The 15342-nt window shown below is 42.8% G+C and overlaps 1 protein-coding gene across 5 annotated transcripts in view; it reads right to left on the bottom strand.

Annotated features, from left to right (window-relative positions):
* The window catches only part of ARHGAP26 (Rho GTPase activating protein 26), a 485730-nt gene that overhangs the window by 197002 nt on the left and 273386 nt on the right, over positions 1-15342 (bottom strand). For all 5 annotated transcript variants that reach the window (XM_029215618.1, XM_029215622.1, XM_029215620.1 and 2 more), the window contains exons 13-14: positions 9510-9575; positions 4945-5019 (exon numbers count right to left, since the gene is read on the bottom strand). In XM_029215618.1, coding sequence (XP_029071451.1) covers positions 4945-5019; positions 9510-9575 — 141 coding nt within the window. The remainder of the gene's footprint in view (positions 1-4944; positions 5020-9509; positions 9576-15342) is intronic.

The following is a 15342-nucleotide window of genomic DNA, read 5'->3' as shown; positions in this document are numbered from 1 at the left end:
TTAAGAATCCACCTGCCAATGCAGGGGACATGGGTTCAAGCCCTGGTCTGGGAAGATCCCACATGCCACGGAGCAACTAAGCCATGCACCACAATTACTGAGCCTGCACGCCACAACTACTGAAGCCCACGCGCCTAGAGCCCGTGCTCCGCAACAAGAGAAGCCACCGCAAAGAGAAGCTCGCGCACTGCAACAAAGAGTAGCCCCTGCATGGCAATGAAGACCCAACGCAGCCAAAAATAAATATAAATAAATTTATTTAAAAAATTAAAAATAACAGCTAACATTTAGTGACTAACATGTGGAGGCTCTGGACTCAGCAACCCACATGCATCTTTTCATTTAATCCTCCCATTATTACAGAGGCAGAGGCTATTACTACAGATAATGAGATAGAAGACTAGACGGGCTTAAATAATTTGTGTAAAGTCAAATGGACAAGCAGTTTAATTATAACTTGCTTAACTCCAAAATGTACACTCTAAACCTCTGCTATCCTGTCCCATGGGGATGTTCTCCTGAGTGCTTTCTAGAATGATGAAGAACTGAAATCAGTCTATGGATCTGGGAATAGGGGGCTGACCTACACAATACATGACCCAAAAAAGTTGCACTTTAGAGGAACCTGAGTAACATAAAATAGACACTGTATTGTTATGTGAAAGAAGACTGCTAAAAGCATTATATATGCACAGTGTGATTCCAATTTGTATTTTTTATGTTATATGATAGAATATTATATTTAAAAGGTGACAGTCATATGATGAAATGGTCAGTAAAGATTGTCTCTGGTCTGCCCGACTTTTATTTTTCTTCTTTCTACATTTTCTATTTCTCCAAATTTGCTACTATGACCACTCATAACTTTTAATCAGAAAAAGGTATTTAAAAATCTATACATGGGACTTCCCTGGTGGTACAGTGGTTAAGAATCCGCCTGCCAATGCAGGGGACATGGGTTCGAGCCCTGGTCCAGGAAGAGCCCACATGCCGCGGAGCAACTAAGCCCACGCACCACAACTACTGAGCCTGTGCTCTAGAGCCCACGAGCCACAACTACTGAGCCCATGTGCCACAAGTACTTTAGTCCGCGTGCCTAGAGCCTGTGCTCCGCAACAAGAGAAGCCACCGCAAAGAAGAGAGGCTCCCACTTGCCATAACTAGAAAAAGCCCACACAGCAACGAAGACCCAATGTAGCCCAAAATAAATTAATTAATTAAAAAAAATCTCTTATGAAAAACTATACAGGGAGAGACAGACATGTACTGAACATGCACAGACAGAGCTGTCTGTATTTTTTAAATGTTGAGCTAAACTTTAGAAAGATTTATCTTTACTTAACATACCGGGGGAGAAAAAGTAAACAAACAGTACACACATGGAAGCCACGCTATTTCCAGGAATCTACAAGTCTTCGTCCTCTTCACTCTTCAAAGACTAATGACCTCTGTTGCCAGGAGGAAGCGATGAGGGGCAGCACTTGGTATGACACTAGCAGGAAGCCACACCGCATATGCTATGAGAAATTCTGGCAAGCTTTCTTAAGGAATCCTAATCAGCAAAATACGATGTTCTCATAGTCTGGCTCTTCTATTCTTCCTCCTACCTACAGTCCCCCAATGTATCAAGAGTAGACAAAGCCAACTCCAAGTGATCAGAGGAAACCTCTGGTTTTACTTAATTCTAACTCACCTTTTCAGTAATAAAAATGCACTATTCCATTTCTGAGAGACTGACCAATAATCCAAATCTTAGTACCTGGTACATAATAGGGCATCCAGTGAATACAGAACCCAGAACAGGGAACGAATGGTTCACACTCAACCCAGCCATGTCAGGGAGAGGCTTTGGAGTATAGGAGCCATATTTTTTTACACTCTTGGCTAACCCAGTACAGGACAAGTACCAAGAACCGATGAAGATGAGAGCATGTTCACAAAGGGGAAGGGAGACAGGGCTCTGCCTTCAGGTCTGGAGTTTCTCTGGCCTAATGGGTGATCCCTCAATTCCAAGATCTCATGTTTAACTTAACTGATCCCTCAATTCCAAGATCTCATGTTTAACTATCTCATGTTTAACTTAATTGATAGTAAGAATCCCAGATACCATTCTCAACACTTCTGATTAGATCTCGCACGGTGGTCATCTCTCAACTCTGGCTGAACCTCAGTGTGGGATCCAGTCTATCTGTCATGTCCTCCTGGCAGAGACAGCTGCTGGGTTTTATTTCTCATGACATTTCTGAGATGTTCATGACTATGTTGTCTGTCCCTAGGAAAACTGAGGAAGAGAACAGGACAGATATCTTGTTCAAAGGTCACTAAGGGAAGTGATAAAAACAAGATCTTTTCATACCACTCACAAATGAGCTAAGATGGTTCTTCTTTAAATTGGCAAAACCGTCTCGAATGTCGTGTTTCTCTTCATCGGCGCCACCTCACATAATCACCCGCTGCCTCTGAAATCTCTCTGCCCGTCGACTCCCCTGTATCTAGTTGGTTACAAAGTCCCACTGATTCTCCTGCTCCAGTCACTTTGAGCCTGTCCTATTTTCTGACCTCAGAGCAGCTATCTGGTTCAGCCGCTGATCAGGTATGCTCTGCCTAATCTATCCCAACTGTCTTCTTCCTCCATGTGATTCCGTGATCAGATGTGGGCTCCACACTGCTGCCAGCATTATCCCCCTAAAACTAGCATCTGATAGAGTTACACCTATGTTGGACATACTTTTTTAAAAAAAATCACCCAGTAGCATTATTTCAGAAAAGCACTCCTCTATCATTCTATTAATAATCCTGCTCAGTCCCCAGGGTTCTATGGACTAACCCCTCACACACCCTACTTGCCCCCCACCCACCAACCTCCTAGAGGTGGCATGGGATCACCAGAGACAGGCACAGGATCCAGGCCATCGGGATCAATCTTCTGTATGTCATGTGACTGGCCTGAGGCTGTGAAATGAATCATGTGAATGGCCCCCATATGGACCAATCAAAGTCCACCCTGGGACCTTCTGTCGAAACCATCAAGAAAGACACGCTTCTTTCAGTGATACAAGCTTCAAGGACCACTGAGGCTGGATTATCTGGGACCTTCCCACAGAGAACATAGTCAATATGAAGACAAGTAGAGCTTACAAATAATGAGAAGCCAGAAGAAAGGAGTGGGAAAGCCTCCAACAAATGTGGAGTCACCAGACCCTGCCATGCTTCTGCCATCTTGGACTCACCAGTAATGTGAACAAATAAATGACTATTCTGAATTGTCTTCTTGACACTTTTGTGTAAAAAGAGTACTAACACATACAACTCCACTACTTTGACATTTTAATAGCATCTTACTTCCTACAGAGAAAAAAAAACCCAAACTCCTTAGCACAATGTTCAAGTTCCTCAACCAAAGGGGCCATTTCAGCTTTTCAGCTTTCACTCTCCTGTTGCAGCCTCAAGTACTTTCAAATATTAAAATACTACTACTACTACTAGTGAAATCAATACTCTTGGTTCATGACATGTCCTGAATCTGAATTATTCTTCTGTTCTCTCCTTCACTACTCCATCTTCTAGATCCAGCTCCCACTGGGTGCCAGCATCATATTTTACATTACAGTTTTCACATACATGCATAACTCCCCCTACCTGGATACTCTGCAAACAAAGAATGACTCTTTCTAAAGTTTCATCTCTAGCACCTGACAATCTGCTTCAGAGAGCAGACACTCCACAAATGTTTGCAGCTCTGATTGGAAATGAAAGACTGAGGGCTGATACCTGTTAGACTGTTCATTCTTTCTTACATTAGAACTTTTCAAAAATTAACCATATACTGTACAACGCAGCAACAGCACTCTTGGGCGTTTATCCCACAGAAACAAATTAATCTTCATACAAAAACCTGTACACAGTGTTTACAGCAGCATTATTCACCCCCAGACTAGAAATAACCCAGCTGTCCTTCAGAGGGTGAATGGCTAAACAAACTGATCTCACTGCAACTACCATGCATGAGACTTTTGCTTACAAGAGGCAAGTAGCTCTCTCGAAAAGAGACAGTTTTTCTGATCAACATGAGAGATGAGATTTCTATACATATGAAAATTATTTTCAGAAACTGGGATGGCAAAAAAAAAAAAAAAATGACAAATACTAACAAAGAGCAGTGTCCCTGCCCAAAACACTGAGCGGGGACCCTGAGCGACAGTCTATCTCTGCATGGCTAGGCTTCCATGGGGATGAGTAACAGCCACGGATCTGTGAAATCTGATCTGTTTGCCATTTAGATCCACGTGACTCACCGAGGCTGCCTGCATTCATATCTAAAAATACAGGAAATGTGCAGCCTAGGCAAATTTGGCTCATTGGCTCATGGGTTTTTGATTCAAATGCTGCACATTTAGAGATAGTGGTTTTATATTTATACCAGCCAGCTGCAAAGGAGCTTCTGCTGCTCAAATGACAGAGACTAGCTGGAAATCTAGAAGCAAAGAGGATCAGAAGACTTATCTGCTTCTACACATTTTATCTGGGAGTCATGGGGTGACACCTCCTCAGTCACTAGGAACATGAGATCTGAGGTCCTCTGCAGGCTAGAAGGATTGAGCTTCCTTGGGCAATGGGTGTGCCCCATGAAGTGCCGGTCTCCAAAGAGGACAGAGGGAGTCATGAGCTATTAAAGACAGAGTAGGGTGTGGCGGTCACATGAGCGGTGGAGCGCTACTTGGACTGGTGGTAACCAAGTCCACAGAGAGGGTGTGGAGCCTTGGACTGGCCATTTTTTGTTTTGTCCAATTCCATTCAATGTCTCTTCCAGTAATGCCCATGGCCATGACCGCTGCTGAGTGGGTCAGCTGATTTCTGGGATTTACCTCTTGGACACCCAGATTCCTTCTCAAGAGGATCCCCCTTCAACCGTTGGGAACTGCCTGGCAGAGCCACTGCACTCACCCATCAGGATACTCAGCAGCTTCTGCACTCTGGAATTGACCCCCACGATTCGGTAGAGCCCTTGCTCATTGATCCCTGAGAAGAGAAACAGTGATGATTTAATTAGAGGCACGTCAGAACACAAGTCAGGCCAACCCAGCCAAATGCACTTTTTTTCATTTTCTCGGGCCTTCTAAAAGCTGCTCTAATTAAAGTCCCCTGTCACTCAGCTCTGCTCTTAGCGAAGGAGTGGGATTTGGTACAACTGTCTAGGATTTCATGGATGTGCTGCACACTTCAGCCCTCGTATTAGTTCAGTCATCAGAGGGGCAGGAAACCTCCCTCTTCTCTTGCCAAGGCAGCATTTGAAGAGTTTTGAAAGATGCTATATACTTTTAAACATATCATATTTAACCAGTTTTTTAATTTAAAAAGACAAAAATGAAATGATAAAAAAAATTTTCATACTACAGAAAAGGATGAACACTTTACAAATTACTTTCACATAGAGAAGGCAAATATTGAGGTGTTGGGGCATTTTTAATTTTTGACAATATTAGCCAAAACTGAGAAATTAGAAAATCCATTCATTTGTGGTGCAAATATTCTTCATAAAGAAAAAAGAGGGGCTTCCCTCGTGGCGCAGTGGTTGAGAGTCCGCCTGCCGATGCAGGGGACACGGGTTCGTGCCCTGGTCCGGGAAGATCCCACGTGCCGCGGAGCGGCTGGGCCCATGAGCCATGGCCACTGGGCCTGCGCACCCGGAGCCTGTGCTCCGCAACGGGAGAGGCCACAATAGTGAGAGGCCCGCGTACCACAAAAAAAAAAAGGAAAAAAGTGGGTCACCTTTCTTAAACCCAAGAAAACATTCAAATAGGCTAAAAGGGGTTTACCTTCAAACACCCAAACAAAGAACCAAAACTAACCCGCCTCAGTACTTTGTTCATTTAACTGCAAGGATTAGATCATCACTGTATCATTTACATTCAGACCAAGTGATATGAAATGACTTTTCTCCTGCTGGTCCTAAGCCCATCATATCTGACACCTCTCAACTAACTGGTCTCTTGCTGCCTCTTATTCCCCTGATGTCCATTCTCCACCCAGTACCCAAAATGAGCTTCTCAAAGTATCAATCAGTTCAAACCATCTCTTTTCTTAAAAACCTTCCAATGGCTTCCCATTGCATCTGGATCACAATCAAAACTTACCACGGCCTGTAAGGCCCTACATGGTTGAGCACAGGCCCACCTCTGACTGCTTTATCAACCACCTTCATGCTGCTCCAGCACCGATGGCCTTCCTGTTACTCCAATATACAAAGCTCATGCCTCCAAACCTCAGCCTCTGAACAAGATTCCCTCTACCTGTAACACTCTTCTCCCAGATCTTTTCATCATTCAGGTCTCAGCTTACATGCAACCTCTTCAATAGAAAGCATCCCAATGACCAACACTATTGGCCACTGCCTTACCCAGTTGTCTTTTCTTTATAGCAGTTAACAGTATCTGAAATCATCTTTCTTATTTGGTTTCTTGTTTGTCTTCCCCCACAACTACCATGTAAACTTTAAGTACAGTGATTCTGTCTTCTTTACCGTTATATCCCCAGCACCTAGATCAGTCTACAATACAGGACAGAATGAATAAAACATTCGTCAGTTTGGGGTCAAAACAAAATTTCCTGGAATAAACTTGGGAAAAGGCTGATTCTGCAGTGTCTTCAACAAGACCTCTACAAAAGTGGAACTGATAAACAAAAGGAAGTGGTCTGGAATGACAGGATTTTACAGCTCAAATGGATTGTAAAAGCATGTACATCAGGACTTTCCTGGTGGTCCAGTGGTAAAGAATCTGCCTTCCAGTGCAGGGGACATGGGTTCAATCCCTGGTAGGGGAACTAAGATTCCACATGTGGCGGGGCAACTAAACCCTCGCGCTACAACTACTGAGCTCGTGCACCTCAACAAGGGAGTCCACGTGCCACAAACTACAGAGCCCATGCACCCTGGAGACTGGGCACCACAACTAGAGAGAGAACCCACATGCCACAACTAGAGAGAAGCCCACGCGCTGCAACTAGAGAGAAGCCTGCGTGCTGCAACCAAGACCCGACGCAGCTAAAAAAAAAAAAAACATGTACATCATCCTGCCTGCTTCACCGGCTAGGAGACCCCGGGTCTCCTAAGGGATGGGCCCCAAGTTACTGAGTAGCAGAACCATTATTCATTCATGTGGTGGCTTGAAGGGCTTATCCTTTCTGAAACATCTCTACTTCTTTTGTCCTTGCGCTTTCCTGGAGCTTGACACACTCCCAGCTCCTGCTGGATGATTAATGGACCTCAGAGAGTACGGGAAGTCTGTTCACCTCTGGTCACCACCAATATGTGTGTACATACACGTACTGCAGTAGGGAGACAACCCACTTCCTTCCAAGCATTTATGCAAAAATGGCATTTAACACACACCGTCCTCGATTCCTCTTTGTGCTAAATGAAAACTTCTTTAGCTGTTAAAACACATCATGTTCATCCTCATTTTAGAGGGGGAGGGGACGAGGAGGCAGAGGCTAAGAGACCAGACCAAGCGGAGACCCTCTTCTTCCTCTACTGCTTATTGCACATATTTTCTGGTTTTATATCAGAAAAAGTCATCCTCCTGAGCTATGCGTTTGCATTTATCACACAGATTCTGTGAAGGATTTTAAATGATTAGGTGGCCCTCTTGGTTTTGGCGGCTGAAAACTGAGAGACTAAGCGGTCAGCCCACCTCCGGCATGCACGTGAACTTCATCGTAGAGGGGAGGGGACTTCTGTTTTGAACTCATTTTTGACTCTATTTTTATGCCTTTACCTTTGTTAAGCCTGTACCTCTGATTTCTCATTCTTTTCTTTTAAAATGATGAGCAAAAATCAACTGGCTGTTGAAAAATTACCTTAGTAATACACACTTAAAAAAATGTAGAAACTGCAGTTATGGAAAATAGACAAATCCATGGAAGATAGTGAAAACCAGCAGAGACACCCACTGACAACCTGTGCAGGTATGATCTCTCCCCTCCCCACTATTCCCAGAACCCGTTCAGAGTGGGCAGGCTGGTTCGTAACTTGCATTTTTCACTTGATATATAATAATGAAAATCTTGGATTTCAATAAATGTATTTCCACTGCATTTTTAGTGATTCAGTGTTTCACTGCATGCATGGAGCACACGGTTGATGTAACCAATTTTTGAGACATTTGGCCAGTTTCTGATTTTTTACCTTAACACCATAGTATAAACATCTTTGTGGCTCAAGTTGGCCCATGACCTTATTTCCTCAAGATCAGTTCCCAGAAATCTCGCCTACTACTTTACATTCTCTGCCTATATTTTACATATCTTTGCAAGCTACCTTAACTCTTCATTGAAGGAAGGTATAGCAGAAATAAGGAAACATCTATAAGAATGTTAGCACACATTAAAATAATTACCTTGGAAAGAATACTTTTTGACTAGATACCTAGGAATAGAAATTATAAGGGTATTTTTTTTTCTTCCCCTCTACTCAGTGCTTCATAGCCTTTATAAACATGCTTATATTTCTGAACTGGCATATTTCTATTTTAAAAGACAGAACTTCCTCAAACAAATAAAAAGGGCTGGAGGGTTGAGAGGCTGTAGAATAAATAAGATTCCCATCTTTGACAATGGTTCAAATCAAATCCAGTGGAAAGACAGTGATCAGCTTTCCTCTGCGTACAACAGACAGTGCATTCAAAGCTCGAAACTGCCGGAACTGAGGAATCCCCTCTGCGGCGATCTTTGCGGAAGGGATGGAGATCACGGGGATGAACCAGCTTCCCTGACCTCAAAGCGCTGTTCCTATGGACCCAGGAAAGGTCAGTGTTTGACAGGCAGGGCCTGACCACAGCACCACGGCAGGAAAACAGGGGCCTGACCCCTTCTCCCTACCCAGATAGTGCCCAGGACAGGGTTCCTAACCTGGGGTCTACAGACCCCAAGTGGCCCACTAGAGAATTCAGGGTGTCTATCAACTTCCATAGGAAAACAACCACACCTTTATTTCCACTAATCTATAAGTGAAATTAAACATTTCCTTCCACTGCAATATAAGCAACAAATCACAGCATTAGCAGTACCTGCAACTTGGTCAGAAACCACAGATATTTTCCGAACACGTTACAGTTGTTACAGACACCCTGAACTATCACTATTTCTGAATTATGCTAGTTGTCAGACCCACCACGGTAACTGAAAGTGTTAGCAAAGAAACACATATATTATTATATCACAACCATGGTTTTAGTATTTTAACTGAATTTCAGTAACTGGATTCCTTATAATCCTATGTATTTGATATGCATGCATTTAAAACAATCTTCTGATCAGCCAAAGAGGTTGACGACTAAATCAGTTGAGAGCCTCTGCACTTCAGAGCAACAGGACTTGTGGAAACACACTGCCAATGGCATTTGGAGAGTTAATGAGTCACTTGAAATTGGGAAACAGCAGGTAGCAGGTCTGCCACCTCACCAGATGCGTAACCTTCACTGAGAATAACGCCATCTGTTGAACTACTTTACCTCTGGTTTCCACAGCGTGGATGCATTTCCTGATGATGCTGAAGCCAATGCTGTCCAACTGTGCAGCTGAAAGAGGAAGAAAGGGGCAGTCAAGTTGCTAGCCGTGCACACCAACCCCGGAACAGTGCTTGACCAACCCAGAATGACTCAGTCCCATGGTGTGGCCATGGAGCCTTTTCATTTTTTCCACTGAAAGTACAGGAATGATTCAAAATGTAAAATTGCTGGCATTCATGAGGAGCTTACCATATGCCAGGTACAGTGCTAAGTACCATTTTGCACATACTATCTCATTTAATTTTCATGGTAACTCTCTGCAAGGTTAGCCTCTATTTACAGCTGACGAAACTGCAGCACAGAGCGATGAGCACTTTACTGAAGGAATAACTAAGCAAACTTTAACTTGTTTTGTTATCATCAGGAGCTGTAGGACTAACTGCTTGTTGGTCTCCTTCAAAAAGCATAAAGTAAATGCTCAATAAATGTCAGGTAAGTGCTCCACAGAGCTCACCTTGTTTAATCCTAGCAAGTCCTCTAGGTTGGTATACTATCATGAGTCCCAAATTACACATGAAGAAACTGAGATTTGGCAAAGCTAAATATCTTGACCAAAGTTGCAGAGTTAATATGTGGGAGACTCGCTGCAGAGCCTGTACAACCTTAACTGCCTTAAAAGTGACTGAAAAATAAAATAAAAGTAAACATTAAAAAAAAAAGTGACTCTGAATTAAAGAGAGGAATAAAATTCTGCTCAGATGACTAGAAAAAAGGAAAAGTGACCAGGAGGAAAATTAAAATAGCCAAGGACAAAGAAGCTATCTAAGGAAAAAGCAATAACGCAGAAGAGCCATCCTCTGTGAGGTAAATCAGCAGGCGGTGACAGGTTCTCCATCTGCTCCAAAACCCCCTAATGTCACTCAGAAAATAAATGGCAAATAACAGCAACTTTTTCCACAGCATAGAACCAACCGCCCACCTGGCAACAGGGCTGGAAACCCACCAAAATTCATCCCCATGCTTTGGTTACCCAATGATTAGACATGGGTGGTAATCTTTAAGAATGGGTTCATCTTTGACCTCCTTAGGACATCAGGACAAGACATTCTACAAACAGTGTTCCGAGTGGAAAAGGGAATGGCAGAAAGGAGGAAGGTGAGTATTTATAAACATTTGTCATCATCCCAGGGCAAGAAATAAACTTGTAAAATATGAGAACTGAGCTGAACTTGAACTCAGCTTGGATCTAACCCAAATAGAATCTCTCCAATTCTTAATACATACGGGTGAATGTAGGTCCAATGAAGAAAATAATCCTTTAAAAAAATCACTGAAAATTCCCCAAATCAAATTAAAAAGGAATTCTAATTTCCCCAAACTTCTCTTCCCAAAGAGAATCAGCTCTTGCTCTTACATGTGTACTTATCACTTGGTGGTACTTATTAATAAATATACTTGGCCTCTAGGATGGTAAGTAAAGTACCAGAAAAGGAGGAAAACAATGTTCTTCTTCCTGGAGACCACCTGCTATACAAACCATTGTTCTTATACCCTTACAGCTATAAGGAGCCTACTAACTCAATCCCTTGCTTCTTCTAGTATGAACCAAGTGTTTACTCTGCAAATCGGGTTGTATCAAGCTTTCTGACTCAGATCGAGATCACTCTTCCAAATGAAACTCAACTCATACCATAGACTTTTCCCAAACTTTATAACAAACTGTAATACACAGCCTAAAAATCTGTTGGAATCTAGGCAAGATTTTTTTAAAATAACGACCTTATTGAGAGATAATTCACATATTGTAAGGGTCACTCATTTAAAGCTTACAATTCATTAATTTCTAGTATATTTACAAATATATAGATCACCACTCTCTACATAACATTTTCATCATCCCCCATGAAAAACCTCATACATATTAGCAGTAACTCCCTATTTCCCCCACTCCCTCAGCTCCTAGAAACCACAAATCTACCTTCTGTCTCTATAGACTCGCCTATTCTGGACATTTCATATAAATGCAACCATATGATACACTGTCTTTTGTATCTAGTTTCTTTCACTTAGTATAATGTTTTCCAGATTCCTCTATGTTGTAGCATTAATGCACTTCATTCCTTTTTATGACTAAATAATATTCCATTGTCTGGATATACCCCATTCCATTTACCCATTCATCACCTGTTGGTTTCTGCTTTTTGCCTATTATGAATAATGCTACTAGAAACACCCACATACAAATCTTTGTGTGGACGTATATTTTCATTTCTCTTCAGTATGTACCCAGGAGTGGAAGTGCTAGGTTATACGGTAACTCTATGCTTAACTTTTTGAGGAAATGCCAAACCACCTTCTAAAGCACTGGACCATTTTACATTCCCACCAGCAACATATGAAGGTTCCAATTTCTCCACATCCTTGCCAACATCTGTTATTGTCTTTTTTATTACTGCCGTTCTGGTGCATGTGAAATGGTACCTCATTGTGGTTTTGACTTGCATTTCCCTAATGACTAATGATGTTGGGCACCTTTTCATGTGTAGGGGAGAATTTTCATTCCTTTATACAACAGTCAGAACAGAGCCTACTGGCAAGTATTTGTTAGAGGGGAAATGACTTTCTATACTTAAGGAGGTTTCCCAAATGTCCATAATGTGATTCAATAGTCAGTTGAAGCCTTTTGGTTCTTCTTTTGAGATGTGCTTAAGAGGATCCTTGCATAGGAATGATAGTCAAAGAAGTTTGGGAGATTAAGAACTGCAGTTGTGGACAGTGCTCTGGGGAGCTGCTGAGACAGGTTCCAAATTTGGAAATTTTAAGAGTAGGTTTGTGAACATGGTCTTGTTCTAGGCATTGATGAACTTCTGTTCTGGACAAAGAGTATTTTGCTTCCTTACCCTGTGAACATGGGTAAAAGTTTTGAAAAACTGGAAATAACCTGGCAGCTGACAGTGATGACCCCAGTGGCCAGAAGATATGTGCTCATAAAGCCACCAGCCCAACTAGCAGAAGAAATACGGACAAAGCTAGATATAACCCTGTAGAGACAAATCAGTCCTTGACCTTTTCTCGTGGAACTGTGGGAAGCTGGATTCTTTTCTAGGAAAGTAACTGCTAATGGAAGAGAACACAATGGAACCTCCCAAGTATATCCAGAAAAAAACTAAATTCCACTAACCTACATTAACTACAATTATTTATTTTGGAAAATGGCAAAGCAACCCCCCGCGCTCCCCCCACAAATGTCTGAATAAATGTTCCTTCTTTGGTTTTCCCAACATTAGAAGTTCTCCATTTTGTTTTATACCAGCAAACCCCTTTTCTTGAAATAAATCTTACACAGATGCTACACATAAAGGCCTTCCACATTACACATGTAACAGTATTTATTAGTATATATCAGTTGTCTAAGTCCAAATACATACAACAAATTCACATACTGCAAAGTCAAATGCTAAGAGCGCAAGGTAACTCTTTATTAGCCTCTGATGTGTTCAAGTTGTGTACTGATAATTATTACAGTTTTATAAACAAAACTGTGTTAAGAAATGGAATTCATATCAAACAACAGTTCCCAATAAGGAACTAATGAAATACAGTTTACCTATCATTATTCCAAATCTCTGAACTGGAACTGGTATAAATTATTACACTGCCCCCTGCACTGGCACTTGCCTGTATCTCTCTGTCTCTGGTACCCCTCCACCACACACACACGCACACGCACGTACACAGGTCTGACTGCTACTCTCATCAACCTGAGTTTCCTGCTGATGTTATGATTAGGTTACTAATGATGAACAGCCGCTTTCTTATTTATCATGTACCGAGTACCACTGATGTGACAGGGACCACAGTGCATCCATACCCAGATCATTAGCCCTGATCTCTGCCCAGCAGGTACATAATCTAAGTTAGCTGAGATCTCCTACTTGGAAAATCCAGTTTCCACTAAAAGGTTTAGCACACCACCACCACCAAGCAGAGTTTGCTAATGACAGAAAAAGTCTGAGCAGCCCGCCAGATGGAAGCGGCTGTCCTTAATCCCTTCAAGCAGGTGATTCAGCTCTTTTACTGAGCCCAGGCTCAGAAAAGGTCAGGGATTTATTTGCAATTGCTGTATCCTTATAATCTCCAGAAATAATCTCTCATCAAATATCTACTTGCATTATTCCCTTAATTTGACTGCTGATGAATTGTTGCAGGGCCGGTGGCTCCCAGGCCTGACACCCACCGTCTGGCAGTTAAGGCTTGGACCAGCTTACCTTCCTGACTCACCCTCGAGTTCACCTCTGCCCAGGTTTACGCACAGGGCAGGCCAAACAGTTGTCGTATAATGAATGTTCACAGAGCTCACACCAAACACCCAGGTTGACCCACCAAGTTAGAAAAGGGTCATCCTCTTAACTGTCATGTCAACTTTTGAAGCATTATTTGTCTGCTTTTAGAGAAAGGAAAGGGCCAAGGTCACACAAACCTATTTTCTCAAAGCTCTCCGGAGAACAGGAGGACATGAGACAGGTGGTTTGACTGTCAGCCAACCTGGAGGATATTAGGGCTGAAGTGGGAGGAGGATGCCTGGCCGACCTTTGGGGCTTATGTTTATCACGCCCAGGGTAAGAACTCAGACAGGAAGGAGGCAGGTTAAATTCAGGAACTGACTGTTTTACTGCAATGGGCTTAAGACAACAACATACTGTAAGGTTCAGTCAAATTGTTTAAAAGAAGGAGGCTGGTGGGCCAGGTACACACAGGATTTTAGCATAACCTTCAATGCCCTGTTCTGTAGCTTCTAGTACCTCACACTACCTCATCTGACACTGCCTGGCCTTTAAAAAAAAACAAAACAAACAAACAAAAAAAACCCAAAAGAGGTATATAGGTGATGGTAGAGGGTGAGAACTCCAATAAAATCATGAGCCTAACCCTCAGCACTCCCCTTCTTTCTTACCCCCCATATCCAAATTATCACCTCAATTTTACCTCCTACTGAGTCTCAATTTTATCTAGTTCTCTCTGCCTTCACCACACCCACCCTGGTCCTGGACCAGGTCCTGGTTATCTGCTACCAGGATGGTTGCAAGGCCCTCCTAACTGGTCTCTTCACACCTCCTCTGGCTCCCTCCAAGCTGCCCTCCGCCCCGCAGCACCCATGACCTTGACAAAACCAGAACACATCACCTCTCTGCTTAAACACTCAGTGACACCCCACTGCTCTTGGGACGATAACCCCAGCCCTTAACATGGCTCACACAGCCCTGCATGGTCCGGCCCCAGCCTCATCTCAGTCCCTCCCCTATGTCTCAGCATCCCAACCACGCTGGCTTCCTCTCCAAGTATCCAACTGACCACGCTTTCTCCTCAGCCTTTGCACAAGCTGTGGATTTCACCTGGGAGCCCCTTGGCCCAAATAACTCAGAATTCTCAGGTCTCCCTCATCAAGTATCATCTCCTCAAAAAAGCCTCTCTGACCCCTCCACCTAGATTAATGCCTCCATCATGCACTTGGATATAATGCCATCAACCTCTCCTTCAGAGTATGCAGCACAATTACAGGTTTACCTTTATTAGTATAATGCTGGGAATTCCCTGGCAGTCCAGTGGTTAGAACTCTGCGCTTTCACTGCCAAGGGCCCAGGTTCAATCCCTGGTTGGGGAACTAAGATCCCACAAGCTGCATGGTATGGCATGAATGAATGAATGAATGAATGAATGAATGAATGGTATGATCCTGCAAAAAATGTCTGTCTACCAAACTAGATAGGCGTTCATAAAGGCAATGGTCCATGTATAACTTTACTTATTTATTTTATTCACTACTATATCTCTGTCT

Source organism: Monodon monoceros, unplaced genomic scaffold (assembly GCF_005190385.1).
Source record: "Monodon monoceros isolate NGI ecotype Baffin Bay Population unplaced genomic scaffold, NGI_Narwhal_1 Super_Scaffold_12, whole genome shotgun sequence".
NCBI lineage: Eukaryota > Metazoa > Chordata > Mammalia > Artiodactyla > Monodontidae > Monodon > Monodon monoceros.
The sequence above is the reverse complement of the archived record's forward strand: the minus strand, read 5'-3'. Positions and strand labels throughout refer to the sequence as shown.